Source organism: Mobula birostris, chromosome 9 (genome assembly GCF_030028105.1).
Source record: "Mobula birostris isolate sMobBir1 chromosome 9, sMobBir1.hap1, whole genome shotgun sequence".
Lineage (NCBI taxonomy): Eukaryota > Metazoa > Chordata > Chondrichthyes > Myliobatiformes > Myliobatidae > Mobula > Mobula birostris.
This window is the reverse complement of record NC_092378.1, coordinates 47,573,214-47,601,168: the sequence shown is the minus strand read 5'-3', so window position 1 is coordinate 47,601,168 and position 27,955 is coordinate 47,573,214. Positions and strand designations below refer to the sequence as shown.

At 42.1% G+C, this 27,955-nt stretch overlaps 1 protein-coding gene across 4 annotated transcripts in view; it reads left to right on the top strand.

Annotated features, from left to right (window-relative positions):
- The window catches only part of LOC140202740 (uncharacterized), a 201,366-nt gene that overhangs the window by 125,095 nt on the left and 48,316 nt on the right, over window positions 1–27,955 (top strand). For all 4 annotated transcript variants that reach the window (XM_072268004.1, XM_072268003.1, XM_072268002.1 and 1 more), the window contains 8 exons: window positions 542–736; window positions 1,791–1,889; window positions 4,380–4,562; window positions 18,096–18,194; window positions 18,308–18,496; window positions 19,872–19,970; window positions 23,067–23,194; window positions 25,509–25,689. In XM_072268004.1, the coding sequence (XP_072124105.1) occupies window positions 542–736; window positions 1,791–1,889; window positions 4,380–4,562; window positions 18,096–18,194; window positions 18,308–18,496; window positions 19,872–19,970; window positions 23,067–23,194; window positions 25,509–25,689 (1,173 nt within the window). The remainder of the gene's footprint in view (window positions 1–541; window positions 737–1,790; window positions 1,890–4,379; window positions 4,563–18,095; window positions 18,195–18,307; window positions 18,497–19,871; window positions 19,971–23,066; window positions 23,195–25,508; window positions 25,690–27,955) is intronic.

Genomic DNA, 27,955 nt, shown 5'->3' with positions numbered 1-27,955 from the left:
GTTTTCGTCCCTCAACAGGTGGAGCTTTCTAACATTCCATCTTTGGGTTTAATTAACCTGGGTTACACCTAGCTATCTACTTTGGACATTCAGTGACATTTATCATTGCCAAATGTCCCGCTATCAACGTATTGGGATCACCATTGACCAGAAACTCAACACTACTGATCACAGAGATAGCATGATTGCAAGAGTAGGTCAGATGTTAGGACAACCTGATATCCACAGCCTTTCCACCAGCTAGAAGCCACAGGTCTGGAGTGTGATGGATTTGGAGCAGTAATTAGCCTGATTGGATTGGTCCTACTTTTGTTGAACAGCAATTTTCCACATTGTTGGGTGTTGTAACTAGCTTCTCATTAGGCTGGGTCTGTGTGGAGTCAGACAAGAACCTGTAACTATCTGGCTCAATGAGAGATGTTGCCACCAAGCAAAAGCTGACACTTAGAGTCCTAGAAAATCTTTCTGAAGCTCAGTAAGGTCTCATATCAGAGAAACCATCTACTCACCTGTTTATCGCTCTTTCTGCCTTCTTGCCCAGACATTAGGAACATGGTGCAGACTGTAACTGCCAATATCACAGGATCCAACATCACATTAACATGGGTGGTCAATCCACTTCCGGGAATGGTGATCCTCAACTATCAAATCAACGCCAATTGTACAAACCAGACTGGTGGGGTCCAGCAGATTCAGAGATCCCGGCCTGCAGACACAACCACTTTAGTTTTAACAGGTAAGGTGTTCCAGATCCAGTCTCATCCTTCCTTCCATAAATCTGCTACAGGAACCAAGCCGGGAAACTTGCAAATGGAGGGTTCAGTTGATGAATCTGCCAAGTTAGATAGCTGCCATAATGTAAAAAGCTGTAGTGGAATTTGGGGTTTTGTTGTGATGGTGTGGTGTGCTAGGGCATTTAGTAACAAAGGAAATGAGTGTGGTATGGTGGTATAGAGATACAGTGAGGTAGATGAAGGCTTAGGTTGGTGTATAGTGTGGAGGTTGAAGCGGAAGTTGATAGGTTCATGATAAGTAAGCTCATGGGGAAAAGGCTGAGGAACCTGGTTAAGAGAGATAATAAAACCACCATGCTGGAATAATAGAGCAGATTCAATGGGTTAAATAGTATAATTCTGCTACTATGTTTTACGTTGTAGTGGGAGGATGGAGTAGGGCAAGTTTAAAGAGTGTGCGATGTGGGAGGTAACACAACAAACCACCAATGGAATGGATATCAACAAAATCTATAAATGAAGTAGTCTGAAATAAATAGAGAAAGTATAGGTCAGGCAGCACTTACAGAGAGAGAGACAGAGTTAACATTTCGGGTTGGAGAAACTTTGTCAGGCATAAGAAGCTGCAGATGCTAGGATCTGCAGTGAAAGACAAAATGCTGGAAGACCTCAGCTTGTCATGCAGGCAGCGAGGGACTCAGGTTTGGAGGATGTTTGTAGCCTGGCCTCGAAGATGGGACTAAAGCCTGTTGCAAATGAAGCAGGGTAAAGCAGGGAATCCCAGTTCCAGATACTGGACACTTTCCTCAGTGACAGACACTGAGAGTTGGAGGTTCTCAACCCACCATGTCGCTTGTCTATTTCCCATCACAGACACCACCTCAGATGCTGAGTTCCTCCAGCAGTTTGTTGCTTTGCTGATGAGGTGCTGAATTTGTGATTCATTATGATGCACTGCCACAATGCTTTTTCAGAGAAGGTCAGAGGTTTTCATGGAAATTGTTTTGCGATGCATTTTACAGCTTGCTTAGTTAACTTCTGTGAATTGAATCTCAGGACTGGGCTCCCTGTACATGTGTACCACTGTCATCCAGGTGAACACCTCCTCAGATGGTCTGGTGACCTCTCGACCTTTTACCTTCGACATCCACTCCGGTGAGCCTTGTAGTTCTCTCTCACATTGTGACATTCAGCACAATGTCTACGTGTAATTAGTAATTTTTTTTATTATCACATTTATTGAGATCCATTGAAAATCCTTCGTTTGCATGCCATCCAATCAAACCATTGCATACAGAAATACAAAGGGAAAATAAACACAATGCAGAATATAGTGTTACAGTACAGAGAAAGTGCAGTGACGGTTGACAAATAAAATGTAAGGGTTATGACAAGTTAATATGTGAGATCAAGACTTCACAGTTCAAGACTATTATAACAGTGGGATATAACTGTCCTTCTGCCTGATGGAATGTATACTTAATCATATGTACATTCTGTCTGAGGGGAGGGGGGAGAAGAGAGAATGACTGGTCTGGGAGGGGATTTTGATTATGTTGGTTGCTTTCCCAAGGCAGTGGAAAGTGTAGACATAGTCCATGGGAGGCTGGTTTGCTTTATGGACTGGGCTATGTTCTCAAGTCTGCAATTTCTTGTGGTCTTCAGCAGAGCATTTGCCACATCAAGCTGTATGTATCTGGATAGCTGTGCTCTCTCAAATTCAAATTGCCATTTGTAGACAACTTGGTTGAAGACAGAGATGGGTGTAGAAGATGACAAAAAATAAGTTAGTATAGTAAATGATAAAAATGTCTCTAAGTTATCTTGCCGGAAGTTTGACAGGGTGATCACTGAAATCTACTTTGAGCATCCACTTACATTTGGAAGAGGGAATTATACAACTTAGAGAGTGACCAGCTCTCATTATGACAGCCAGAGGAATGAATTAGCTTAAGAAAAGCTGAACTATGAGTCATACATATAGCGCAGAAATAGGTCACTGAGTCCATGGTGGATATCACTAATTTATGTTGATTATGCAATAACTTACAAGTTACACAGGAACATAGAAGCAGGAATTTGCCACCTCAAGACTGGCAATTTAATATGATTATAGTTGATCTGCCTTAAGCCTTGTGCCAGTTCCCCACCATCCATAATTCTCTCAGTCCTTCAAAAACGTATCCAACATCTGCAGATTTCCTCGTGTTTGCTACTTCAGTTTCTAATGGTCTAGCCTCCACAACTCTCTGGAATATAGAAGTTTAGAGATCCAGTATCCTCCACAAGAAGAATAGAAATCCTGTCCTTATTCCCCCCATCTTCCCATCTACCTCTCTGATTCTAGCACTCACCTACACACCAGAGACAGTTTACAGTGGCCAATTAACCTTACAACATGCATGTGTTTGGGGAAAATCCACACAGTCGCTAAGGGAATGTGCATACTCCACACAGACAGACCTTAAGTTCAGGATTGAAGCCAAATCACTGCAACTCTTAGGCAGCAGAACTACTACGTGTGTCATTGTGTCTGGTCTGATTGTTTATGTAGAGTCCTCTCTGATTTATTTTGTGAGGTAGAAAAGGAAAATGATGAAGATACGCTCTTCTTAGTATGATGTGTATGATGTATCTTTTTGTGACTGATCTGCCTACCTGTCACTGCCTTAGGTAAATACCAAAGCTCACTACCAGTGTGACAGACTGGTGAAGGGATTGCCTTCTAAATCAAATTTTAATTCTCTCCATCCCATTGGATGATGGATGGGCAATCATACTCCATGAAATTAACATCCAGATGCTAAGACATAAATTTTCATAATCCCATCGGTCAAGCAGATCTTATTCGATAATACAAAAGAAAAGAATGAAAAATGTTCAACCATTCTTGCATTTCTCTCACGGAAGCACTAGCTGATTACTTCCTTGGGTAACGTGTCTCTTGGAACACTTTGGGGGATATTATTTACACTTCACAAGAATGCCTATTATTGAGCACAACCTGGACAATATAATCTTCTTAGTGTGGCACTCAAGTGGGCTACTGCAACTAAATTGATGGCTCACTGATCTCTCACCCTTAACCCCAGTGTGTGTCCTCAACTCTGCAATGCTCTAACCTCAAACACCCACCCTCCCAGAGGCCCGTGCCCGAGCTAGCAAGGTCGCAGACATATTAGTGTGACCCCCTAATATTTAATGCCACACCACCATCCCACTCCCAATCTCTGTCAGAATCCAGTACATACCCTGCTCCCCCCCCCACCCATCTACTTAAAGTGATCGGTTCCAATCCAAATGCACACTGGACAATCCATCATGGATGGCCTCCCATTTTTCACCCATGTCACCTATCCCAAGCACTGTCACTGATGTTTTCCAGCGCTCATTCCCTCTTCCACTGATCCCATTCCTCCCCATGGTTTATGGCCACCTCACTATGTTCATTCCACTGAATATCCCACATTATGAACCCCAACTGTCAAGGAATATTGAGCAGTGCATTTTAAAACTCAAAAATATATTGCTGAAGTTCTCCATAGAGGTTCAGTGACCTTTCTGATGGTCCTGTCTTTCATTCAGCGACATCAAGGTACCATTGGGACTCATGACTTTATGTTCATAACTCTTCTACCATTTTAGAAATGATCCTGGAGCCTTTACGTTTAATCTCCATCTCGACCACTGATGCTGTAATTTCATGGCATTCCCGTAGGAGTGTAAGTAGTCTGAGCACCTGCCGACTCAACTATTACAGTACTGGGACTCCCCATCTGATTCATACCACCAACGCCAGCTCAGTCAGCACAGAGACACTGATCACAGGTAAGAACTGAAATTAAATCAGGTACAATCCCCAAGGTTTACCTACCTAAGATTCTACAAGATTTATGAAAACGTAAAATAATATACACACCTTTCACATCTGAATTTGGTCACAGAGAGCCCTGTAGTGAATTCATTTGTTTTTAGTTAAAGTAAGAAGCTAACTCGTGTAGAGCAAGCACCCAAGTACAACATGATAGTGACTCAATAATTATAGTCATAGTGATGCTGATATTATATCTTTTATATATATATATATATATATATATATATATATATATATATGTGTGTGTGTGTGTGTGTATGTGTGTATAAAGTATTCTATATATAGAATATATTTTATATAATCTATATATTATATACATAAGAAGTTAGTATCTATACTGTCATACTGATTTGGGTTTCAGGTTTAATTTTGTCTGTGTAGCAAGTTGAACTGCCCTTTGAAAGATTATTGTGGGATCTGAAAGAATGGGTGAGGTTTCAGTTTAAAACTATATCCAAAAAACGGCATCTCAGATGTTATCACTCCATGTTGGTGCTGAAGTGTCAGGCTAGCTCATGTGCTCAGATCTCTGCAGCAAGACCTAATTTCTGACACAGAGGCAAAAGTTCTTCTGTGGCCCCTCCTAAACTTACCTTCACTGGTGAGTTCCCAAGTTATTCAACACCTAATTCATCTGTCAAATCATGAGGAAGGCGAGACAGTTCAGATGCTGATGCTAAATTTTGAGCTAAGTTGCCAGGAATGAAAAAGCATTGCAAAAGGAGGAATACAGTCCAGCTCCAAATCAGCTTCAGATCTTGTCTAAGCTCCAAACATAGGTGTGTAAAGCACATCTTAAGTTCCCAGCGATGTTGACAGGCTTTTTATATAACAATGCTCAAGTTGCAAGCCTCCTTTAGTTTTAATAGATGTAATTTGTCCAAACATGAATGGTTTATTGTTCACCACTAAGCTATGTGTCAATCTTTTGGAACCATTCATGTTACATTGTAGAAATAACTTTAGAAGAGCCAAGAATACTGTTACGCTGATTCATTTCTAAGAAAGATAATACAGATTCCAATGGCTGCAGCTGAAAAAGAAGTTCCTCCTCTTTTTTCCCAGGGTGGGAGTGCCCCTCCTGAACTTACCTTCACTGGTGAGTTCCCAAATTATTCAACAGCTGCATCTAGTTGCTTGTCCCAATTTAATTTTAGCCTCTTAAAAGCCATAGCAAGGTATTTTATTTCAAAATTCTGTGACAGTTATGCGTTTGACCTGAATGTAGACTCTGTCAGAGTGAGGATATGAGAAATGATGGGCAGCAAAGATAATAAGGAATCCAAAAATCTATTTTTGATGGACATGTGGACTAGTAGAGTTATCAGATGACAGGTGTAGCAGAACAGAGGCTTTAAAAAAAGATATCCTGACATCTTCTTCACCAAGGAAAAGATTGCCAGTAGAATCCCAGCAAAGAAGTAGTTCAAATAATGGATAGTCTAAACCAGCCTTTCTCAACCTTTTTACCGTGGAGGAACCTTTGAAATAATTTTCAGGTCTCGGAGAACCCTTGCATAAAAATTATAATATCTACAGCTCATGGTATGTTATGTGATCAGTAAGCTGTAGATATAATAATCCAAAAATTGTCAATGCTCTTTTGAGTAGACAGTGAATTTTTAGCCAACCTTTCTTGAAATAAAACAGGTATTATGCTTAGCTTACATTTCCTGAAATTAATCTCTTTCTTTCCCTTTCATAAATTTTAAAAACTCATCAGGAAAACATAACAAATTTCTGTTAATTAACTGGCATAAACCAAAATGGGATTTAATTTTTCTAAAAGTAGGCTCAGTAGATTTAATTTAAAGAAAGGTTGTAAACTGATTTAATTCATGCTATTTACAACATGAAAATGTATTAACAATGTTGAATAATAAAGTTAGTAAAAACTATTAGCCAAAGAAATATGAATAAAAATATAGCCTAAGGCACAATTTTATACAAAACTTTGAAAAAATGTTTTCTTACTAAATGACATGATCAAGCTCAAATATAGGCCTAGCATGTGAAACTTGTTTTTTTTTGCTGCACAAATACTCAATTCTGGGTTGAACTTGAGATAAGCACACACAGATTTCACCTTCAACTAAAAGGAGCCAATTTCTATCCTTGCTCTTGATGCTTATTAAAAAATTTGTTCACACATGTAAGAAGTTGAAAACTACAGCAAAATGTTTATTGCTTTCCTATGAATGGCAGGATACACTTCTTTCACAGAAATCCAGAACTTGTCCAGAGGCAGGTCAGTAAATCTCATTTTGAGTGCATGATCAGACTGCAGCTCACAAAGTTCTTCCTCTTCTCTCAAAGTCAAGTTCTCAGGCTGAGCAAAAGATTCAGAGAAAGGGTTCCTCACTCAGTCGTACACTTGTGTTGAAAGGGAGGAAAAATACTGTTCCATTTCAGGCGAGTCCATTCAATACACCTTAATCTTTATGACTGCCACTTCCTGTGATAGCTTAGCAGCTTCAGCTAACTCCTTCCCCATTTCTTCATGATGTATATGTCTTCCTGATGAAGTCACATACCCTCTCTATGCTCAAAGTTGGGTGAGTCCATTCAATGCTCAGAAAATGCACTTCAAGCTCCTCATCAGCCTACCGTCCTCCCCTCCGTGCAAGACAGCGCTCACCAATCACTAATTAGCAGCAGCCTCCCCTAACTCACATTAAAAACTGAGAATTGACTCAGCCAAATAAACACAGTCCTACTGCACACTGCTGAGAGACCTCTAAAGAGATTGCTAATGGGGTTGCTTGATTACTGCCCACCACTGTGAGTGCTAGCATTGTGCAAAGTTCAAAAGACAATGTTTTTTTTAATCAAGACCTCTTGCGGAACCCCAGTTGAGAAACCCAGGTCTAAACTTTAATAAAAGTTATTTATTTGAAAGCCTAGGTACTTTTAAAGTAGTGTAGCCCCCCGGCCACCCTCAGGGTCGCTCAGCTCGCTGTCATCTAGGGAAACAGCCTCGGCCCCGCCAAACTGGATAATTCGTTTGTGTGGATGCTGTGTGAGGTACCCCACCCCGCCCAAATAACAGACAATACACCAGATACAATTAAATGATTTACAGTTTATAGATATTACTGGAACTATATAATTAAAAGAGAATAAAATATAAAAGGAAAATAAAAGGCGCCACACTTATCAAAGTTCAATCTCTTCGTGCACAAAAACTGTTGGAGCTCAAGGACCTTCTTCTTCACCCAGCGACCCCCTTGGACCACCTCGACCGGCTGCCTGGGACCAACAACGGTGGTCGACCAGACGCTCCACACGAGTCCGTCTCCATCTCCTCGCCGAACGTCCCGCTCGGGGTCTGACCCCGTTAGCGGACTCACAGCACCTGGACCATCCTCTGTCTCACTCTCCTGCCTTCTGCCCCAAAACCCCGCGCATACAGTATCTTCAAATACACCAAAACCATAACAACTATCCCAATTGGTTAATAGCACTTACATATCACACTCTAAAGCAAAAACAAGCTGCTAGCGCAAACTTTCTCAGCGTTTAACACAACAAAGCCGCATTCCCCAGATTAACATAACAAAGACGCCATTTTAATTAGCCTCCGCAGTAACATAAAAGTCGAAACCCCCTTACACTCTCCCCCCACCAAATAAAGTCATGTCCTCATGACTTCTAAATAACTCGCCAACCAGTCCTGCAGACACACAACACACACATACACAAATACACACAGTGACAGTTCTCCCCAAACAGTGGACCTTACTCCCATCCCACGGGCGCTACATAGGCCAACCTATCTGGGAGCTTCTTAACCCTCCGAGACCTCCGTACCCTCTCACCTAAACCCAAAAGGCTCGGACACTACTAGGGATACCTCGGGCCTGCTTGCCAACCCCTCTCTCACTCAGGCCACCACCACAGCTCGGAGCCCCCTGTCCCGTGTCCGGGGCCCCGCCTCTCCTCCTTCCTGATCCTGCCGTAACTCAGACTGCCCACAGCTAGCCCTCCCCACTACACCTGACTCAGTGGGAGAATGGCCAAAGATCTCTTCCTCAATCACGGGGAAGTTAGCGAAAGGCAGCATGTTCCACATGTGCAGCACATCATCCTTCAAATCCATATCCTTCCTCATTCCCTCGATTGGTAGCTGCTGTTTAAGGTTTCTCCAAACTGAAACATTTAGCCGGGGCTACCCCTTCAGCCTCCTGCAGTCGAGACGTCAGTTTCTTCGGGGACTCCTTCAGCTCTCGCCACAGCCTCAGCAGTTCTGACTCAGGGTTCCTGGCCATCTCAATCTGGGACGCAGTTACCCCACCAGCTTCTTCCTCCCTGATCTGAAAAGCAGCAGTTAAAGGATGTTCAGCCTCCGGTTGTTTCTTCCTGAGGACGTCTTCCAAGTCAACTTTCAGTTTTTCCACTTCATTTAAACTCGCGATAGTCATCTTCAGGTTCCTTTCAAGCGTCCGCCTCCCTTTTCCGAGATCTGTCCTCCATTTCTTTACCTCCTCGGGAGTGTAGTCAAACTCCCCTCCCTGGGCTCTCGGTTTTCTGTTGACCTTAGTCAGAACACTTCCTTGATCTTCCCCAACTTGCAAGTCTTCCAATCTGTTCTGAATCAACGTCTTGAGTTTCTGTTGATCCCTTTGAAGGTGGGGCATTGTTTCTTCTCGCTGGATTAATTCATCAGTATATGACCGCAGTGCGGTGCAAATCCCCTCTCTTCCCTGTGTCTCATTGAGATTGACGACCTGGGTTTCCATCCCCCGGTCCACCAATGTCTGTCCCAACACCAGGAAGTTCAACTGGTATGTCGGGTCATTTTCCTCACATTGCACCAAACTCCTCCACATTTGACACTTCGCTTTGGTCGCCCGGGCTCTGCCACTCGCCTCGCCTCATAGTCCCCCCAGGCGAATCCAAGCTCTAGGCGGTCATCCACATACGTCAAAACTCCACACACCTTCACTTCCCCCATGGTCTTCCTCATGCCCCGCGGGAAGGATGCAGAGGCTCCGGATATGCCCTTGGGCATCTTTTCAGATCGGAAGAATCCTAGGGAACTAGTAAAGGCCATCTTCAGCTCAACAGCCACGCTCCTCAGGATCTGGCAACATCCACCCCTCAGATGCAGCACATTAAACCACATCGCATAATCCACGCACACGCTGCCTTCATCTTCCACGCCGCCAGGGTCCAGTTGCCGCGACCTCTCTCTCACTGAGGTGTCTTCAGCGGTCAACTCCCCTCCCTCGTGGTGGTTCGGAGCATCTACTAAGAGGGTCTCACCCTCAGCTACTTTCCCCAAGCCATACCACCGCTGGGTCTCGTTTAAATTCGGTACCGGCCCAAGGCTGCTACACACGTCCTCAGAAGCAACTCGACACGCTGGGTGCCCAGAAAATGCCCCCATGAACTCCAGGGTCATTAACCAATCATCATCTTTTGGATAACTACTGCCACTAGTACCCAAAGTCTCCGGTGCCCTTGCAGTTGTCAAGGGTAAATGCTTCAGACACCGGCTGTAAAACGAACTGTACAACAACTTGATCTGTGCCCCGGGGTCGAGGATAGCTTTAGCATCGCTTCCCTCTATCCATAGCGACACCCTGGGGCGTGGCCCCTCTAAGCCTTCAGGAATAGGGTCTTTTCCTTTCGGAAGTTCATTGGTACATTGCTGGGAACGTGCTTCCCCAGAGACCTCAAGCCATTCCCCCACTGGGCCTCCACTAAGTTTCCCGACACCTCTCTGATCAGCTGAACAACTGATCCCCTGAAATGATCCCCTGGCACTGCAAGCAATTTAGCCACCCTCCTCACCAGAGAAGAAACACTGAAAACTTTCCCCCCTCTTTCAAATAACTGACAGCTGTCACTACGGTGTAAGTGAACCTGACAGCTCTAACACCGTCACCAGCCCGCCTACTCAAACTTTCAACCAATCCCTGTTGCTCTCCCTCAACCGAGCACTGCCACTCATCTAACAACTGAAAGATCTGCTCCGCCCACGTCTCGCACGCCTCCGCCCCTCTTGGGGTGGACACTATCCCAAGTGCCAGGCGGAGCCTGCCAGAGCTAGAACATTTATTCACAGACCCTACCTCTAAATCAGACCATTCTTTCCTCTCTCTCCCAACGGCATGGACAGCCCCGAGTGCCACTTCCAACTCATCAATGCCAGCCTGAACTCGAACAAAGACGGCACCCACAACACATACAGCAATCAACAGCAAATAACCCACAGAGACACACATTACAGATTTAAACAGGGCACCCACACAGCATACCAGCAGACTCAATCTCGGACAAAGCCCACGCAATGTACCCCCCTCCCCCGGCCACCCTCAGGGTCGCTCGGCTCGCTGTTGTCTAGGGAAACAGCCTCAGCCCCGCCAAACTGGGTAATTAGTTTGTGTGGATGCTGTGTGAGGTACCCCAGCCCGCCCAAATAACAGACAATACACCAGATGCAATTAAATGATTTACAGTTTATAGATATTACTGGAACTATATAATTAAAAGAGAATAAAATATAAAAGGAAAATAAAAGGCGCCACACTTACCAAAGTTCAATCTCTTCGTGCACAAATACTGTTGGAGCTCAAGGACCACCTTCTTCACCCAGCAACCCCCTCGGACCACCTCGACCGGCCGCCTGGGACCAACAACGGTGGTCGACCAGATGCTCCACACGAGTCCTTCTCCGTCTCCTCGCCGAACGTCCTGCTCAGGGTCCAACCCCGTTAGCGGACTCACAGCACCTGGTCCATCCTCTGTCTCGCTCTCCCGCCTTCTGCCCCAAAACCCCGCTCATACAGTATCTTCAAATACACCAAAACCATAACAACTATCCCAATTGGTTAATAGCAGTTACTTATCACACTCTAAAGGAAAAACAAGCTGCTAGCACAAACTTTCTCAGCGTTTAACACAACAAAGCCGCACTCCCCAGATTAACATAACAAAGACGCCATTTTAATTAACCTCCGCAATAACATAAAAGTCGAAACCCCCTTACAGTAGGTAAATAAACTGGTCCAGATGGGATGCATCCTTGGATTGTTAACATAATTAAGAGAGGAAATAGTAAAAGCCCTGATCATAATCTTCCAAACATCTGTTGAATTAATGGTTGTGCCTGAGAAATGGAAAATTGTGGAAATGGAAAATAATTCTTGTTTAGAAAGCTTCTGAATAAAAACACAGACCAGTCAACTTAGCTCTGTTGACGGGGAAAGTTTGAGAATAAAGTAATTAGGGAAAGGATTAGAAGTCAAGTGGATTGATTAGAAAAACAGTATGGATTAATTAAAGACAAATTAGCTTAATGAACTAAAGGAGAGAAATGCAGTTGAGCTCACCCAGTCAAGAGACAAATGATGAAGGCAACCCTGGCTCGGCCTGTAAATACAGGATGCACTGGGACAGGAAGTTACAGCATTGGGTTGGGGACTGGAAGGGAGGAGGTTGACTGCCGCGGAGTTGCTGTAACAAGACAGTGAGTTGGTTGAAAGTAGCAACCGGATGGTCAATTGTTTCCTGCTTCTGGATTGTGCGTTCATGTCTGTGGACAACTTCCTTTAGGTGAGCAAACTTGGCTGGGTCTACCACTGTTTCACTCATCCTGTCAGGAAATGTAGAGAAGGCTTGACTCAAAAGCAGGACAACAGAGATGATTCAGTGATGATCGATAACTTTAATAATGGACTGCAAAAAATAAGGCATGAGTACCACAAAACAAGAGAGAACAGATACTAAACACCACAGGCAACAAGGTAACTGAAGGCTAAGAGCAACTGACTGAGGCTGTGTGGTTCAATGAGTGAGCAAGAATTGTAGATGAGAACTGGGTCCAAATAGGCTGCAGGTGATGAGTTGGAAATGAATCGAAGGTGACGCCTGTTATCTGGGTGAAGACTGGGAGGAGCCTGCATATGCAGGCCTGATCAGTTAGTAGTAGTTAGCAAGCGCTTGGACGTAGCAGTCTTGTCACACTCTTGTTCTCCTGACCTGGAACATCTAAAGATTAAGTGCCGACCATTCTACTTACTGAGGGAGTTATCTGCCAGGATCCTGACTACAGCTTACATAGCACCAAAAGCAGACGTTAAGCAGGCACTTGATGTTTTGAGTGCTGTGATTAGCAAACAAGAAACAGCATACTCTGATGCTTTTCACATCCTTGCCAAGGATTTCCACCAGGCTAGCTTAAAGAAATTTCTGCCAATTTAATCATCAGCATATAACCTGCTGCACCAGGGGGCCCAACACACTCAACCCCTGCTACACTACCATCAGGAATGCTACCGCCCATCCCTAGACTGCACTTTGGGAAATCTTCCCACCTGCAGACAGGCAGAGGCTAAACAGCAAGGGGGCAGAGGTAAAGACAAGTAAAGGGCGGTCCTGAGAGGCAGAGGGGCAGTAACAGGATTGCTTTGAATTGATGGATTGGGCCATGGATCCTAATCAGAGAATCTGAACGAATACACCACAGTAATCACAGATTTTATAAAGACGTTCATGGATTAGTGTGTCCCGACAAACTCATTCAGAGACTTTCCCTATCAGAAGACCTGGATGCATCAAGATATCCACTATCTGCTGAGGGCCAGATCAGTTGCATTCAAGTCTAGTGAATAAGGAACGTACAAGAGGTTCAGGTATGACCTCCGTTAAGCTACCTCACATGTCCTGGCAATTCCAAACTAAATTTGAATCACAGAAGGATGCTCGGCAGTTGTGGCAGGGCTTGAATGCTATCACCTGCTACAAAGCAAAGAAAGTGACATATGTGCCAACAAGGTTTTGTTCTCAGATGAGCTCAATGCCTTTCATGCTCGCTTTGACCAACAGAACATGCAGGCACCTTCACAGGCTCCCATAGTCCCCAACAACCTTGTGATTTTAGTCTCTGAGGCCAACATGAGAGCATCCTTCAGGAGGGTAAACCTACGGAAAGCATCTGGCCCAGATGGTATACCTGGCCAAATACTGAAGACCTGCGCTAATCAACTGGCTGGAGTGTTCACTGAGTTCTTTAACCTCTCACTTCAACAGTCTGAGGTACCCACCTGCTTCAAGCAGGCTGCAATCATACTGGTGCCCAAGAAGTACACGGTAATCTGCCTCAATGACTATCGTCCAGTAGCACTTACATCGACTGTGAAGAAGTGCATTGAGAAGTAGGTTATGAAACATACCAACTCCTGTCTTAGGGGAGACTTGAATCCATCACAATTTGTTCACTGTCACAATAGGTCAACAGCAGATGCTATTTCATTGGCTCGTCACTCAGCCCTGGAACATCTGGACAGTGAAGATGCATACATCAGAATTCTCCTCGTTAACTATCGCTCAGCTTTCAACACTTTCATTTCCTTAAATGAATCAGGACTTAGGCCTCACTACCTCCTTGTTCAGCTGGATCCTCGATTTTCTCACTTGCAGACCCAATCAATTTAGATTGACAACAAGATCTCCGGCACAACCTCCATCAGCACAGGTGTGCCACAAGGCCACGTGCTTCATCCTCTGATCTACTTGCTTTATATTTGTGACTGCATCTAAAAACAGCTGCAATGCCATATTCAAGTTCGCTGATGACACAACTGTTGTTGGTCAAGAGTAGTGATAAATTGGCATATAAGAAGGATATGGAAAATTTGGTTAAGTGGTGCCACAAAAACAACCTTTCACTCAACATCAGCAAATGCAAAATGCTGTTTATTGATTTAATTTCATTTTTTACCAACAGAGACACAATACTCCCTCTGTCTTCCTGCCTGGCCTTATACTACAATGTGTATCCTTGGACATTATGCTCCCAGCTATAAACTTCTTTTAGCCACAATTCAATGATGCCCATGTAAATGCCATTATGTAGCATAGTGTCCCAAATAAACAAGGGGAATCCCAGCTATTTTCTCGGTTACTTTTTTGTTAATGCAAGTAAGCTGCTGCCCCAATTAACCGATGCTCTAACTAACCAGAATCCACTGTATTCATATTTCAGGAGCTGGGTGCTACTGACAAGACGAACATTTGTTGCCTATCTCTAAGTGCCCTGAATGAGAGATGATGCCATTAGATGGGTCTGGGTTCATGCACAAGACAAATTAGATAGGACAGTCATGAACCAGATGGGTTTTTACAACAATCCAATAGTTTGTACCCAATATAATTATTAAGTATTTCACATTGTAATAGCCTGGTTTAAGACCATGTTTTATTTTATTAATACAGTTATGCTTTGGAGTATTTTAGTTTTTGCAGAAATTCTCAAAATCCAATGTGTTCCTTTAATTACATTATACAATTGAGTATTTCATTTTTTTCACTGTTTAAAATAATAATTCAATTGATTAAATTAGGCTTGTTGTATTAGCCAAAAGGATTTGTCTTGCTAACGTTTTGGCCAGTAAGATGGATCAGGGGTAGCTGTTTTCTGAAAGAGTGCATGAGGTTTGGAGGAAGAAGGAGAAAGAAGGAAAATGGAAAGGAACAACAAATATAGCAGAAGAACATGAACTCACTTGGAAGGACAGATACTGCTGTCAGAAAATCCTTGTGCAGACTTCCGTCTCACAGGGAATGCGCAGCTATCTTTTAATTAACTAGTTATCACACGACCTTGGAGAATGTTCGACACCTTTTCCTTGGATATTGCATGGGTTATCTATTTAAGTCTTGCTTGGACTGTGTTTTCAGGCAGAGTTGTTCAGTACCATGAGTAAATGAAGTAAAGCAAACCAGATCGACTATGCAGCAATGAGCTCCAATGATTATGTGCCCACTCTGGACTGACATATCTGTAATGGGACTCTTTTTCTTTATTTTGTTTGTTGTAGTTTAATATATTTTGTCAATATAAATTTAATATGACTTATACTGGTGGGAGTTAAATTATTGCTTCCTGGTGAATGGTAAATTTGCATGAGTGTGTCACTGTTTGTACAAATGGTAGCCTCATTTTCCCTTAAGGGGACATTCAAATTTTTATGCTTGTGTTTACACACATCATATTTACCCTAGACATGTTTATTAATTGGAAATGGCCCTTTCATTGTTATTCCTCGTGCATTGTAGAGTTATGATATTAGTTTGCATTGACAGAACTAGCTAACTCATTACGAGCTTATGGCGAGGAGGTTACAACGTTAATATAAATAAAGTTAATTTATACTCCACAGCATCAATGCTGGGATTTTACCTTGGGCATTTGTGTTACCTCATCTTATTTATGATGGGCAGATAGGTGGCAGGTGAAATTTGAAACTGATAAATGTAAAATTTTACATTTTGGAAGGAAGAATAAAGAGAAAGCAATCCAAGAGTAAAGTGTATAATGTGTGTTGAAAATGGCAGGTGCAAAGAGTGTTTAAAATGCACGTGAGATCTTGGGCTTTGTAGATAGAGGCTCTTTTATGGAATTCAGTTTTGGCCGCAATTGGAGAATTGTGTCTAGTTTTAGACCCGGTGTGTGTGAGGGCTTTGAAGAGATTTGCCAAGAGGAACTTCAGTTCTGTGGAGAGACTAGAGAAGCTGGGTTGTTCTCTTTGAAATAGAGAAAGTTGCAACAGATCTGATGGAGGTATTTATAATCATGAAGAGTGTAATCAGAGAGAAACTATTCCCCTTGGTAGAAGAGTTAAGAACTGAAGGGCATAAAATGAAGGTAAATGGGAAATGAGCCAAAACTGTGCTGAGGAAATATTTTCCACACATTGAATGCCAGGGATAGTAGCAGAGGCAGGTTCAATTGTAGCATTCAAAAGGGAACTGGATATGAATCTGAAAGGAAAGAATTTGTAGGGCATGGGATGAGAGTAGCGAAGCGAGACTATGTGGATTGCTCTTATATAGTACAGAGTCAATGGCCAAGTAGCCTCTATCAGGGCTGTAAGCATTGTATGATTGGTGTAAATGGCAGAGTTTATAGTTAGTAGTTCAGTTTGACAGCGGATGAATAGGAATGAAGAAATGAAACCAATGTCCTTTATCCCTCAAATTATTCTGCTGTTTTGTCAGAAGTTTAAGCAATAGAGGTGTGATGCTATAAAAGGATTCATTGCTTTCTGCCACAGAATGGGCATGTGCATTCCGTCATGATCCAGCCCTTGAAGAGGGTTTTTAAATCAGCAAATTGCCTGGTACTGCATTTTTAGGTTAAGCAGCTTTTAATTGAATACTCAGAGATATGCCTGCTCTCCAAGCTGGTGATTATCAGTTTGAAGTGAAAGTGCACAGCAGGGAGAAAAATATTCAGAGATTTCAATCAAAATGCTGCTGCTTTACAGTAACAATGATGATTTTTAGTGTATGATTCAAAAGGGCATCATGGTTTCTCTGAAAACTTCTTCCATTCGCAAAGCGACAGGTGAGAGGGACAAGGCAAGAATCACATTCTGCTCACCTGTAATGCTACTGTGACACTGTAATTTCCTTTGGGATCAATAAATATCTATCTATCTATCTCGTTAGCAACCCATAAGGCTGACTCCAATACAGAGCAAAAACACCTCCCCTCCACCACTAACCACTGCTATAGGGCTATACCTCACATTGGCACGGCCGATGGAGTTACAATCTCATAGTTCTAGTGAGCCAAGGTCAATTCTGACCTACAGTGTGTTCGTGTGCAGTTTGCGAGTTCTCTCTGTGACTCTATGGGTCTTCTCTGGGTGCTCCAGTTAACTTCCACACCCCAAAGCATATTGATAGGTTAATTTCCCCTAGTGTAGGAGTGTGATAGAAGAATTGGTGTGTTGATTGGGTTATTGCAAATGGGGGAAGCGGACTGGTGGCTTGGCACATATTTAATAGGCCACTTTATTAGGTACATGACCAGAACCTGGTGTGGACTTCTGCTGCCTTAGCCTATCCTCTTCAAGATTCAACGTGTTGTGTATTCAGATACTCTTCTGTACACCACTGTTGTAATACTTGGTTATTTGAGTTACTGTCACCTTGTCAGCTTGTACCAGTCTGGCCATTCTCCTCTGACCTCCCTCATAAACAAGGCATTTACGTGCATAGAACCACTGCTCATTGGATTTTATTTTGCACCATTCTCTCCATTCTCTGTAAACCCTAGAGGCTGTCAGGCATGAAAATCGCAGGAGATCAGCAGTCTCTGAGATACTCGAACCACACCATCTGTCACCAATATTAATTCCATGGTCAAAGTAATTTATATCACATTTCTTCTCCGTTCTGATGCTTGGTCTGAAAAACGACTGATCTCCCCTCCCTTGCCCACCTTTCAATATGTAGCCATGATACCCAAAGTTAAGAAGTTAGATGGAGATTTTAGTGAGCAGGAAGCCACTGTGGGCCAGTCACCTTAAGGCAGAAAGTGGAAAGGAACCACACACACACACACACAACCCACAAGTTGACCAACATGATCAAACTGAATTTAATGATTAAGAATACATACACATCACGAAGTAATCTGAGTGAAATGTTATTGTTGTATTGTATATTTAACCCTCTGTATTTATTTTCAGGGTTGGAACCAAATACCACATACACTGTGTCCATGGAGTGTGATTTTCCCTTGAATCAAACAATCACTTCCCAGCCTCTTGAAATTACCACTCCTTCATGTATGTATTCTCAAACGTCATTAGATAGGGATGAGAGTTTAAAACTCTCCAGAAGTTTGTAATCAGATAAGCCTGAATGTTTAATTTAACTGAAACTATGTTTGTTTTGGCAGTTTGGCAATTTTTAAGCAACCTAAGGGCTTCTCATGTCACAGCAAGTATCGCTGTGATTAGCTGGGACCCACCAAAGTCACAAACTGTTCTGGTTGTGTCGTACCACATTAACTATGGCCCCTATGGGAGCAACGGACCCATGAAGACAGTGGTTACTGTTCCTCCAATCACAAGAGTGGTTCTCACAGGTAAAGGCATAGATCTGTATCGTTTCCTTGTTAGAATATGATCACACCGTCCACAAGATTTGCTGCAAGATCTCTCAAGCTTAGGAATAAAATATTGTGAAACTGATCACCTCAGGACCAACTTCCTCTATATTGGCAACGGTTGGGTCTTCAATGCTTCCTCAAAGTAAGATCATTGATTTAAAATCCAAAAAAGAAAAAAAGCTTTGGTGTGTCTATGATTTGTGCTGCTGTTGTTCATTAACAATAAACTATGGCAGGTATACCCATTCCTAGCATCAACTAGTTCAGGTAGATGGTCTTTAGTTTTTTACCTGTACTGATTGAAAAGTGACTACTGGATATTGGAGTTTTGGGTATGGGAATGTTCCAATACATATTCCTTTGCTTGAAATTTTAACAGAAGAGGTAAGGTGGACAAAGTGAATGAAAAACAACTTAAGGAAAGTTAGAGGGTACTTATGAAGGTTGTGCCTAAGTAATGAGGAGTTGTATTTTTGCCTGCTGTACAGGGCCAAGAGTAGTTCCATTTCTTTTTGTGGCTGGGATTATTGATATTACAGACTAATTTACAGTCATTTTTCTCATTTAATTCCAAGGAGCCATCCTGCCATTTGACAATCATTTTAAGAGCAAGGATGTCTTGTGGTTTGACATGACTGGTGACAATGCAATAAGGAAATGCTGCTCTCTTGTCACTTGATGAGTTCCAAGTTGCTGGCTACAATAGATTATACCCAGATATCACATGGAACTCCCCTCAGAGTTCCATCACAGAATGAGGATTCACTCGAACATACAGATTTTGTGTGACCATATGTTGACTTGCTGAATTTACTCTAATTCATTGAGCCCTGTAGGATTCTTCCCCTCTTCAGGAAAAGCAGCCGAAGTTGAGTCAGCCCACTTTGGTCATAAGTATTGAAGCCATTCAGAGTGACAAGAACAGCTACTATGAAAATTATCTCCAATAGAGATGTCATGGAGAAGTATTCTGCAATGGAATCTGGAGTGGGGAGAAGAGGGAAAGAGAAAGAAACCCTGTTCTGCAGATATGTTTGTGGTTCCAGAATCCCAAGTCATCTCCACATATAAATCCCTGACTGAAGTCATCCAATAATGGATCAATGATCAGTGATGCTAAAAGACCACAATGACATCATGGAAGGGGGCAGAATCCCTAAAGATGCTTTGTTGCTGGCTGGAGTTCTATTTCTCTCTACCTACAATGGTTTGATTTCTCCCAACCCCTCCACCAGAAAGACTTCAGGCTCTTACAAGTTCATAAAGATTTACCTTATCGTGTCTCCAATGTGATAGTTGGTTGTCATTAATGATTGAGTAGACCACTAATCATTTTCATTCTCACTAATAGATCTAAATGAATTGACACTCTATGTTGTGTCAGCTTCTGCGAAAACTTTCTCTGGAGACAAGGACAGTGGTTTGCTGTTGAAGTTTATGACCCAAAGCTGTAAGTATGCCTATGGAATGTCTCTTCGCTGATTATTTCCTCGCTTCCCACCTAAAGCAGTGTGATATATGCGAAAATGAATGGAGCAAAGTGAGTTCATGTTGTGTATGAGATGAAAATGGGAATGCAAACTGCTCAACCAAGCAAACAAACAACTGATGTATCCAAAATGAATTACAGAAACAGGACAAGGACATTTCATACTTCTGAATGACATAGAAGAAAGCTACTTCAGCTCGTTGAGTCGATATGGACTCACAAAATGATCTCATTCTCCACTTATCTCCTCTCCATCCACTTCCCACAAGTTCTACCACTCACCTACACATGACGGGCAACTGTGCCTACCAACTCCCAAGTCATTGGGATGTTAGAGGAAACCAGAGCACACACATGGTCACAGGGAGGATGTGCAAACTCTACACAGAGAGCACAAGAGGTCAGGGTTGAACTTAGTTCACTGGATCTGTAAGGCGACAGCACCATCAGCTGTCCTAGTCTATGACCACAGAATCACTGTTAGAGTAGTGACAAAGGTCAGATATTTAATGGGGCAGTGACTGGCTGGAAGCTAACCTCCATTTCCTCACTTTTATCCAGCTTCTTAGGCGTTCCTTACCTGCACTATGCACCATCATAATATAGTTCTTTGTAAGGCCAATTAAGATCAGGCACAGCATAAAACCAACAACACAGAAAATTCGTGAGAAACTGCTGAAGATTGTTTGTTCCTCTCCATGGATGCTGCCTGGCCTGCTGAGTTCCTGCAGCATTTTTTGTGTGTTGCTCCGGATTTCCAGCATCCGCTGAATCTCTTATGTTTAAAAACAACAATCCAGGCGTGTTTATAAAAGTAATCCTTCAAAATAAAAACAGTTGATAACTGCCATTTTTAGATTAGAGATTCCCTTGGTTCAAATGTTAACAGAGGAGTTAGAAACTATTGCAGGCAAAGCAAACAAAATCAACACAGCTTAGGGAAGGTTGGGTGGTATATATTAAGGGTATGTCTCACAAATAATGCAAGAAGACAACTGTATTGCCTCCTGCATAGAGCTCAGAGTAGTTCCATTTCATATTGTGGATGGGATTATTGACATCACAGGCTAATTTCAGTCATTTTACTGTTATAATCCTGATTTTTTTTTCAGCCATCTATCCCCAGTGCTGCTTTTGGCATCTCCTTATCACCACCCCAATAATCAGTTGCTTTCTTCCTCCTAAACCCACACTGTGTTGAAATGAAGATTGAGTTTTCCTCCAGTCTTGGCAATTTACTTGCAAATATTTCATCACCATAGAGAAGACATCACCAGCCCAGTGTTAATTGTGGAGTCCTCCGAATGCTTGGCTCGATCCAATTTATGACCCAATACAGGCAACGTTTCAGATCATCGACACACCATGTTCACACAATGAGACTTCCTCTCTCCATCACAACTGAGTTTCAGTAACGACAACCAATCAGCTGATTGATAAGTATATAAAGACCAAGCATTTGGAGGACACCACAATTAACAGCGCACTGATGATGTTTCCTCGCATGATGACAAAACGTTTACAAGTAAATTGCCAAGATCGGAGAACAACTCAGCCCAACTATCGACCACCCAAGCTACACAGTTTCTGAATTATTTGAAATGAAGGTGTCTGACACTATCTCCTTTATCAGCATGTTCTAAGGAGCTCAAAATACCAGCTCATGTATCTCAACCAATTGATCATCAGCTCTCCATGGTTGTCTAAGAATAAAAGGGAACTCCTTAGAACTCTGCTTGATGGACACCAGGAAAATTTAATGGGACCTTTTCTAAAATTTGTTTTGTATTTTGTTTTCATTGAAAACTTCTGTTTGTAGAAGATAATTTATGTAACGAATGCTGTGGGTTTGTTAAGTAAATCGAAACATCATCAGCAAATAGATTAATTTTATATTCCTCCTGATTAACTCTAAAACCCTTAATATCTGAATCAATTCTAATTAGCTCTGCTAATGGTTCTATCACCAATACAAATAAAGCAGGTGATAATGGACAACCTTGTCTAGTTGACCTTTTTAACTGGAATGGTGTTGAAATTTAACTATTTGTCACTACTTTAACATTAGGGTTAGTGTTTAAAGTTTTAATCCAGTTTATAAAAGGTGTTCCTAACCCATATTTTTCAAATCTTTAAATAAAAAATCCCATTCCAATCTATCAAATGCTTTTTCTGCATCCAAGGCTACTACTATACTCATCTCCTCCCTTTTTTGTGCCAAATGAATTATACTGAGTAGCTGAGTTACATTACCTGCCAATTGTCTATTTTTAATAAATCCTGTTTGATCCATACATATTAATTTTGGTAATTATTTAGATAATCTATTCAATAAAATTTTTGCTATCATTTTATAATCCATGTTCAACAAAGAAATAGGCCTATATGATGCTGGTTTTAAAGGATCTCTATCTTTTTTTGGCAATACTATTACAATTGCTGTTGAAAAAGATTCTGGGAGTTTATGTATTTTTTCCGCTTGATGTATTATCTCCTTCAAACTTACCATCTCTCACTTTAAATGCATATCCTCTGGTATTTGACATTTCTACCACAGGGAAAGGATGTTGGCTGTTTACCTGATCTGTGCCTTTCATAATTTTATGAATTTTTAACAGGCCTCCCCTCACCTTCCAGTGCTCCAAGTTTGCCCAGACTTTCCTTATAGCTGATAGCCTCTAATTAAGAGGCCCTGGCAACCTTTTTTGTACCCTTTCAAGAGCTTGTGCATCCTTCCTGTAATGGAACAACCTGAAATGCATATACTTCTGGGGTTCTAGGACCAAGAATGCCTGACCAACTCAAGGATAGTTGAGTTGGACAATGAAGAGTTTGTATATTTGGTGGTGGCAACCATGACAATCGTGCACAGAGGTACAAGTTGGACAAGTATTGGTGATGCTGTAGGCCAAATGATATGCTTGAATGTCTTTCTACAGAGTTGGTAGCCCAGCTGCTTAAAAACCACGCTTTTTAAATTAATGTTTTCTGACTTACTCTAGTTTTTCAGTGTTTAAAAAAAAATAACATGCAGTTTTGTATCTTTTGATGCCAAAGTCGTTGTTCAGCCAGTCGAGATCCCATCGGCCCCTCAGGAACTGAAGGTGGGGGAGTTTGAACAATGCTGTGTGCTTGTTAGCTGGAAACCACCTTCTGCGCCGAAGGAAAAAATAATACAGTATAATGTGAGTACAACCAAAGACCTGGGGTCAAGTCAAAGACATGCAGCGTGCTTTTATGGTTAACAAGCAAGCTGTGACCTTTTAGGCTCAAGGTGTTGCCCTGAATTCAAGGTCCAGACAAGTTACAGGTCTTGAAACTTTGGCAGTGTAGGTGATCTAGAATGATCCTAGCCTGCAGTTAATTTTCTTCCCAACTGTGGAAACCTGATGCGATTGGGAAGGTGGTTTTGAGGCCAATCTAGGTGTGGCAATTTTGGGATTGGGAAATGGCACCAAAAAAAAAGTCAGATAAAGTTTCTGCAGTTTTTTTCTGATTCCAGTAGAAGGCAACCAATCAAATGCAAATAATTGGGATGAGTCCAATGAGATCTTGGTGGTCACCATTGAAAGGGTGGGCTGAACGTCTTGCTTCTGTGCTCTATGACTCTTAGTGATACATGAGCTCTACCTATATGACCCTTAAATTTGCCATTAGGCTCCAATCAGCTCTCCTTAAATGAAAAATAATTCAAATCGTACAGGACCAATCCTCAAGGCTAGTGGAAGTGTAAATGAGTGTCCCAATTCTAAGCTATTACCATCTTGTTTATACCTATCAACTCCATCCAAGTGAAAATAGGCTTCAGAATGTCCTCATAGGTCTCTGAGTGCCTCCGTCTGATAAAGTGACCATGCAATGAGGTCCTGAGTCAAACAATTTGGCTCAATCTATATTATTCTAAGTTGGTTATTAAGATCACAAGACCACAAAACCATAAGATATATGAACAGAATTAGGCCATTTAGCCCATCAAATCTGCTCAGCCATTCAGTCGTAGCTGATTTTTTTCTAACCCTATTCTCCCATCTTCTCCCAGAAACCCTTAACACTTTATCAATCAACAACCATCAATTTCTGCCTTAAATACACCCATCCACAGATTCACCGCCCTTTGGCTAAAGAAATTCCTCCTTATCTTAGTCTTAAAGGGATGTTCTTTTATTCTGAGACTATGCTCTCTGGCTAACTGGCAAGGGGGTCAGAGGGCTGGCAGTGGTGTGGAGGGAGGTATGCAAGGTAACTCCAGCTAGTTCCACGAACTTGTAGGGCAAAATGGAGAAACAGGGAAGAAATCCATTTCCAGTAATCCCTGTGGGAAAGTACAGGTTGATGGAAAACTAGCAGAGTGTTCAAATGTGATCTGATAGTCACGGAGTCTGGCGGCAAAATGGTAACATCCCGTCCATTCCTGAGGACATGCTCGTGAGGTTGGTACCTTAAGTTTGATTGAGCAGGCCTACAGAAAGGCGATCACTGGGGTCAGGAACAGAGGAAATCAAGGGATCACTGTTGGAGCTAGAGGGGTGGTTAGGTGTTGGCGGTAGGGCATCATTCAGAACATGCCAATTTTTGATGGGCAAGAATCAAAGGGTAAGAGACTGGGGGTTCACTGGAGTCAGGTTAAGAAGCGTTCAGAGGAATGGGTCAGTAGATTGCTGGGGTAACAATGCTCAGGGCGCACAGCTAAGAGGATTGTGAGATTGAGGTATCAATGGATCTAAGAGTTCCACATAGTGGAGGGGGCCACCTCTGCAATGCGGCCATGAATGGATGTGGGGCTGCTTTAATTAAAGGGGAAAGATTTAGAACAGGGGTGGACAACCTTTTACATTCCATGTGTCAATTTTTTCACTCACGGGTTCAGATGTGCCATACAACTCTTGTACCTCTATTCATTTCTTGTAAAAATATGTTAATATAGAATTTGTGTGTGGAAAAAATCGCATCTGAACACGTGCGTGAAAAAATTGATGCATGGAATGTAAAAGGTTGGCCACCCCTGATTTAGAATATGAATCTTGTATGGAATCATTCAGCACTGAAGTCTGTTGAATGTGTTCATACAGGAACATGAAGTGATGCTGGATTGCTGGACGATAAGACAAATATTCTCTACAATGTTCCTAAAAGGAATTACTTTGTTATTTCCCAGTGGGTAAATCACAAGGATGACTGACATCAAATTTTCCATCTGACACCAAACAAGACTGAAATTATGTAACAGCATTATTCAATGATATTTGCGGTCTCTAGATTTTTCTTGTCAAAGGCTTTGAGAAGTCTTCCTTCCTGTGATAACAATGTGTCATTATTGATGCCTTTAATTCAGTTAAGAGGTCTGAGGTAATTGATATGCAGGAGCAGAGGAAGATTCAAATAATCTTAAAGAGGTCTTGTGCCTTTCTTTGTATTCTGAATATGAATATTATTTTTGATCGTAGTATTGGCCATTTCCAGATGTTTGCTGATGAAAGTGGTCAACTTGTCATTATGCAGGTTGATGTCCAGGTCAATGAATCCTCATCGGTGCAATACACAACAACTGTAACTTATATCTACCTACAAGATCTGAATCCGAATCAGATCTATGATATCAGTGTGTCTGCAGTGAACAGCCAGGGTGTAGGATCAGCCAGTGAGAAGCTATCTGTCAGAATGATCCAGCAACCAGAAACAAGTAAGACTTAAAAATTGATAGAAAACATGTCACTCAGGCTAGAAGCATGTTATGAATCCAAAAAATTCTAAAATAAAGGGTGACAATTAGAGTCATAGTGTTATCGAACGCTACAGCACAGAAACAGCACTTTGACAAACCTAGTCCATGCCAAACAATAAATCTGCTTCGTCCCATTGAATGAACCCTAACCACAGCCCTCCATACACCTCCCATCTATGTATCCATCCAAATTTCTCTTAATTGTTGAAATTGAACCTGTATCCACCACTTGCGCTCGTTCCACACTATCACCACTCTCTGAGTGAAGAAGTTCCCCCTCATGTTCACCTTAAATATATTTCACCCTTAAGCATGACCTCCAGTTGTAGTCTCACCCATCCCCAATGGAAAAAAAAGCTGCTTGCATTTACCCTATCAATACCCCTCATAATTTTGTATACTTCTATCAAATCTCCCCTCAATCTTCTACATTCTAGGAAATAAAGTTTGAACCTTTCCCTATAACTCAGGTCCTCAAATCCTAGCAATATCCTTGTAAATATTCTCTGCACTCTTTAAATCTTATTTACATCTTTCCTGTAGCTAGGTAACCAAAATTACACACACTACTCCAAATTAGGCCTCACCAATGTTTTATAAAATTTCAAAGTAACATTCCAACTCCTGCACTCAATACATAGACTTATGAAAGCCAATGTGCCAAAATTTCAGGGAATTATGAATCTGTATTCCCAGATCCCTGTGTTCTATCACAACTCTCAGTGCACTACCGTTCACAGTATAAGTATAAGAGCTTCTTGGCCAACCACCCATGCAGGAACTTGTCAAAGGCCTTACTAAAGTTCATGTTGACAGGATCTATTGCCTTGCCTTCATCAACCTTCCTGGTAAGTTCTGCAAAAACTTCTAAGATTTGTTTTACCTACCACACAAAGCTATGTTAACTATCTCTAATCAGGTCTTGTCTGTCCAAATGCTTAGATATTCGATCCCTTAGAATACCTTCCAATAACCTTCCCACTACTAATGTTAGGCTCATTGACCTATAATTTCCTTGCTTATTCTATAGCCTTTCTTAAACAAAGGGGGAAAAAATAGCTATCCTCCAATCCTCTGGCACCTCACTCATTCCTAAGGATGCTAGGCCCCTGCAATTTCTGCACTACCATCCCAGAGAATCTGAAGGAACAGCTTGTCAGGCTCTCGGGATTTATCCGCCCTAATTTGCCTCGACAGCAAACACTTCCTCCTCTGTAATCTGCATAGGGGCCATGACTTTGCTGCTTCTTTAGCTCAGTTCAATAGAGCCTGCGTCTGTCTCCTGACTAAGTACAGTTGCAAACAAAAATCTATTTACCCCCCACATCTCCTTTGGCTCCATGCATAGATCATCACTCTGATCTTCCAGTGGTCAGTTTTATCCCTTGCTCTTAATATATCTGTAGAAGTCTTTAGGAGTCTCCTTCACCTTGTCTGCCAGAGCAATCTCATGCCTTATTTTAGCCCTTCTGATTTTCTTCTTAAGTGTTCTCTTGCGTTTCTTATACTCCTCAAGTGCCTCATTTGTTCCTGCCTGCCTATACCTCCTTTTTCTTAACCAAAGCCTCAACATCTCTTGAAAACCAACATTCCCTAAATCTGTTATCTTTACCTTTTATTCTGAAAGGAACATACAAACTCCGTACTCCCAGAATTTCACTTTTGAATGCCTCCAACTTACCAAGTTAGACCTTTGCCAGAAAAAAAACTGTCCTGATCCATACTTGCCAGATCCTTTCTGATACCATCAAAATTGGCCCTTCTCCAAATTGGAATCTCACCCCGAGGGCCAGACCTATCCTTTTCTATAATTACCTTAAAACTAATGGCATTATAATCACTAGATGCAAAATGTCTCCCTCCCCCCCCCCCCATAGAAACTTTCCTCACCTACCCAGTCTCATTCCCTAATAGGAGATGTAGTATTTCACTCTCTCTAGTTGGGACTTCTACGTACTGACTCAGGGTCCCCGCCGGTGGCAAAGTGGCATCTACAAAGCAAGTGGTCCCGAGTATGAATCCAGCCGGCCGCTTGCATGCTTTCCATTCTTGCTGGGTAGAGCATCGAGCTAGCTACTAAGTCTTGTAAAATACAGACAAGTGCTAAAAGAAACAGCAAGGTTGCCACCTGATGCGCCACAAGGCGTGGAAAGGAACAACAATACTGATTAAGGAATCTTCCCGAACACATTTGATAAACTCTTTCCCATCCAGTCCTTTTACA